Source organism: Babylonia areolata, chromosome 20 (assembly GCF_041734735.1).
Source record: "Babylonia areolata isolate BAREFJ2019XMU chromosome 20, ASM4173473v1, whole genome shotgun sequence".
Classification (NCBI taxonomy): Eukaryota; Metazoa; Mollusca; class Gastropoda; order Neogastropoda; family Buccinidae; genus Babylonia; species Babylonia areolata.
Genome location: NC_134895.1, coordinates 17,398,525 through 17,403,524, shown reverse-complemented (window position 1 = coordinate 17,403,524; position 5,000 = coordinate 17,398,525). Strand labels below are relative to the sequence as shown.

The following is a 5,000-nucleotide window of genomic DNA, read 5'->3' as shown; positions in this document are numbered from 1 at the left end:
AGTTCCGACTAATCGACGCGCCGAAGCTGACCGACGGTTCCGGGATGAACGTGCTGGGTCTGGTGGTGTTCTCGGTGGCTCTGGGCTGTGTGATCAACCACCTGCAGGAGCGGGGCAAGCCCCTCATGGACTTCTTCGAGGCCCTGAACGACGCCACCATGGTGCTTGTCAAGCTGGTCATCTGGTATGATAAAGGGGGTCTCTCTCTCTCTCTCTCTGACACTTGTTGACACTTGACTCTTGCACACTTGACACTGACACTGACGCGTATATATATATATATATATATATATATATATATATATATATATATATGGCAGCTGGCATGAACATGATGGTCACATTGCACAGCTCTGATATTGGATTTTTTGACATGCTGTTTTGAATTTGACAATACTCGCATAATTTGCGTCCGAACTGTTAGATATTTTGCAGACTTGTTGATGATACCCTAAGGTTACTGTGTGAAAATTTTCCAATGAATTCTGTTTCTCAATCACTGAGAAAATACTTGTCAAAAAGCGGTTCACTTGTTTTGGGGGGACACCCGATATAATATATATATATATATATATATATATATATATATATATATATATATATATATATATATATATATATATATGTGTGTGTGTGTGTGTGTGTGTGTGTGTGTGTGTGTGTGTGTGTGTGTGTGTGTGTATACAGGTATTCCCCTATCGGTATTATCTTCCTCATCGCCTCCCAGTTCGTGGAGACGGACGACGTGGTTGCTATCGCGGCCCGTCTGGGCATGTACATGCTGACCGTGCTGGCGGGGCTGGCCATCCACGCCTTCCTGGTGCTGCCGCTCCTCTACTTCCTGGCCACCCGGAAGAACCCCGGGGTCTTCGCCCTCAACATGCTCAAGGCCATCTGCACCGCCTGGGGCACCGCCTCCAGGTGAGAGAGGACCTTAGGCAGCAACACCAGTACTACTAGAGTTACAGGCACAGACGCTTAGGCATACACACACACACACACATGTACACGCACATATTCACACATGCGTAAATACTACACACACACGCGCACGCACATACGCACGTACGCACGAGCGCGCGCGCGCAAACACATACACACACAACATGCACACATGCATGAACGCACACACACACACACGCACACACACACGCATACACACATAAACACACACACACGCTTACACACACATATATACATGCATAATCACACATGCGCGGGCGTGCATGCGCAAACACACTCATACGCTCACACATACATACATACATGCATAATTACACATGCGCGGGTGTACACACACACACACACACACACACACACACACACACACACACACACACACACACTTCGGTTTGCTATTAAAACGACGGAAAGGGAGGACTGGGCCCCGCCTACCTATGACGCCGTGTCCTAGACATGGCGGATACGAACTCATTGTTCCAATGGCCGTAAAACGCTAAGAATGGTCAAATGCCCGTGTGGCCTCTCTCTCTCTCTCTCTCTCTCTCTCTCTCTCTCTCTCTCTCTCTCTCTCTCTCTCCCTCCCACACACACACACACACATAAGTTTGGACGTCGGTTTTCTGATTTATCTTTCTTCTTCTTCTGCGTTCGTGGGCTGCAACTCCCATGTTCACTCGTATGTACACGAGTGGGCCTTTACGTGTTTGACCGTTTTTACCCCGCCATGTAGGCAGCCATACTCCGCTTTCGGGGGTGTGCATGCTGGGGATGTTCTTGTTTCCATAACCCACCGAACGCTGTCATGGATTACAGGATCTTTAAAGTTGCGTATTTGATGTTCTGCTTGCATATACACACGAAGAGGGTTCAGGCACTAGCAGGTCTGCACATATGTTGACCTGGGAGATCGGAAAAATCTCCACCCTATACCCACCAGGCGCCGTCACCGAGATTCGAACCCGGGATCCTCAGATTGAAAGTCCAACGCTTTAACCATTCGGCTATTGCGCCCGTCGACTGATTTATCTGACTGTCAGGGGCATGAATGTTTTCGTTGGCACTGGTCCGCTGATTCTGGATACCTAGATATGTGTATGATAGTCAGTCCTGTCCGACTATGACCATCAGAACAAAAGAGGAGGCAACTGCTGTCCCAAATATCTGGGATGGAATTTGACCATTGTGAACAGTGTCTTGCCCAAGTTTCATCCCCATTCTTTCGGCCAAGTGGGTTTTAGGACAGACGGCCAACAAGTCTCAAAGGCTGCAGCACTAAGAGCCAGTGCAATTTTGCCTCCAAGTTTGAGAGTACATGGATATAGAAGATATACTATAGAAGAAATGTCCAAACTCTGAATCTCAAGTTGAACTTTCTTGTATTTTTCGATGTTTTCACACCAACTTCCTCAGTACGTGCGTTAGTTCAACTGCTCGGCTTTTATCGTAGATTGACATAAGCTCACAATTAAGCCACAGGCAAAGTGAAATGAGAGCTGTATGATCAATGGTTTCTCCACTGCAACGGGAATACATTTACAGCTTTAATCTCTGTGTGAAGGACTATGACTCTGAAACAAGGAGGCAAGATTGCACTGGCTCCTAGTGATGGAACCTCAGGGGCTAAGCATGCGTTTTGGGAACCATCCCAACGCCGACTGTACTAAAACCCTCTTGGCCGAGAGAGTGGGGATGACACTCTCCGCTAGAATCAGATCCTAGCCCAGATGGTCGGGACAGCAGACGCCTGGGCAAGGCACTCTCCACTATAATCAAAATCCTAGCCCAGGTAGTCGCGACAACAGTTGTCTTGGCCGAGAGAGTGGGGATATAAGTTGGACAAGACAGTCTTCACTAAAACCAACTCAGTTTCAGTTTCTCACGGAGGCGTCACTTTCACCATCCTTCTCACCATCCTCCTCCTTCTCATCCTCCTCCTCCTCTTCACCATCTTCCTCCTCCTCACCATCCTCCTTCTTCTCATCCTCCTCCTCCTCTTTACCATCTTCCTCCTCCTAACGGTCCTCCTCCTCTTCACCATCCTCCTCCTCTTCACCATCCTCCCCCTTCTCACCATCCTCCTCCTCTTCACCATCCTCCTCCTCTTCACCATCCTCCTCCTTCTCACCATCCTCCTCCTCCTCACCATCCTCCTCCTTCTCACCATCCTCCCCCTTCTCACCATCCTCCTCCTTCTCACCATCCTCCTCCTCTTCACCATCCTCCTCCTTCTCACCATCCTCCTCCTTCTCACCATCCTCCTCCTTCTCACCATCCTCCTCCTTCTCACCATCCTCCTCCTTCTCACCATCCTCCTCCTTCTCACCATCCTCCCCCTTCTCACCATCCTCCTCCTTCTCACCATCCTCCACCTTCTCACCATCCTCCTCCTTCTCACCATCCTCCACCATCCTCCCCCTTCTCACCATCCTCCTCCTTCTCACCATCCTCCTCCTTCTCACCATCCTCCACCATCCTCCTCCTTCTCACCATCCTCCACCAGCCTCCCCCTTCTCACCATCCTCCTCCTTCTCACCATCCTCCTCCTTCTCACCATCCTCCTCCTTCTCACCATCCTCCTCTCTTCACCATCCTCCACCATCCTCCTCCTCACCATCCTCCTCCTTCTCACCATCCTCCCCCTTCTCACCATCCTCCTCCTTCTCACCATCCTCCTCCTCTTCACCATCCTCCTCCTTCTCACCATCCTCCTCCTCCTCACCATCCTCCTCCTTCTCACCATCCTCCCCCTTCTCACCATCCTCCTCCTTCTCACCATCCTCCTCCTTCTCACCATCCTCCTCCTCTTCACCATCCTCCTCCTCTTCACCAACCTACTCCTTCTCACCATCCTCCTCCTCTTCACCATCCTTCTCCTCCTCACCATCCTCCTCCTTCTCACCATCCTCCTCCTCCTCACCATTCTCCTCCTTCTCCCTCTCACCAACCTACTCCTTCTCACCATCCTCCTCCTCCTCCCCCTCCCCCTCCTTACCATCTTCCTCCTCCTCACCATCCTCCTTCTCACCATCCTCCTCCTCCCCCTCTCCCTCCCTCCCCCTCCTCCTTCTCCTCCTCCTCCTCACCACCACCACCACCACCACCATCATACCTCTCTCTGTTCCCTCAGCACGGTCACGCTGCCGGTGACGATGCAGTGTCTCCACCTCCTCCTCTTCACCATCCTCCTCCTCCCCCTCCTTACCATCCTCCTCCTCCTCTTCACCATCCTCCTCCTTCTCCTCCCCCTCCTCACCATCCTCCTCCTTCTCACCATCCTCCTCCTCACCACCATCATAATCACCATTCTTACCATCCTCCTTCTCCTCCTCCTCATCATCATCATCACCACCACCACCACCACCATCATACCTCTCTCTGTTCCCTCAGCTCGGCCACGCTGCCCGTGACGATGGAGTGCCTGGTGCAGAAGAACAAGGTGAACGAGCGCATCGTTCGCTTCGTGGCGCCCATCGGAGCCACCATCAACATGGACGGCACGGCACTCTACGAGGCGGTGGCCTCCATCTTCATCGCCCAGGTCAACGGCATCAGCCTCGGCGTCGCTGACGTCATCATCGTCAGGTGGGTGGGGCAGGGACAGGGACTAGGTGCGTAGGTTTGTGTGTGTGTGTGTGTGTGTGTGTGTGTGTGTGTGTGTGTGTGTGTGTGTGTGTGTGTGTGTGTGATCATTGTTTCTTTAGGGTGGGGGTTGGAGTGGAAAGTATTGTGTGTGGGGTGTAGAGGGCGAGGGAGGAGGGGGGCGAGAGTTGGGGTGGTGTAGTCTTCATCTTCATTGCACAGGTCAGTGACATCTCCATCGGCCTCGCTGACGTCTTCGTCGTCAGGTTGGTACTACAGGTTACAAAGATTTGTGTGCGTGTGTTTTTGGTTTGTGGGGTGGGAGTGTAGGGGGTGTAGGGGGGGGGGGGTAGGGGTAGGGGTGTTCTGTGCGTGTAGGGTGGGGGTTTGGGATGAAGGTGCTACTGTAGCCTCCATCTTTATTGCTCCACAGGCCAACGGCATCTTCCATTGGCGTC

The 5,000-nt window shown here is 51.7% G+C and overlaps 1 protein-coding gene across 2 annotated transcripts in view; it reads left to right on the top strand.

Moving 5' to 3' along the window:
* LOC143295268 (excitatory amino acid transporter 3-like) overlaps positions 1–5,000 on the top strand; it is a 44,907-nt gene that overhangs the window by 31,506 nt on the left and 8,401 nt on the right. For both annotated transcript variants that reach the window (XM_076606858.1, XM_076606859.1), the window contains exons 6-8: positions 1–184; positions 688–921; positions 4,351–4,545. In XM_076606858.1, the coding sequence (XP_076462973.1) occupies positions 1–184; positions 688–921; positions 4,351–4,545 (613 nt within the window). The remainder of the gene's footprint in view (positions 185–687; positions 922–4,350; positions 4,546–5,000) is intronic.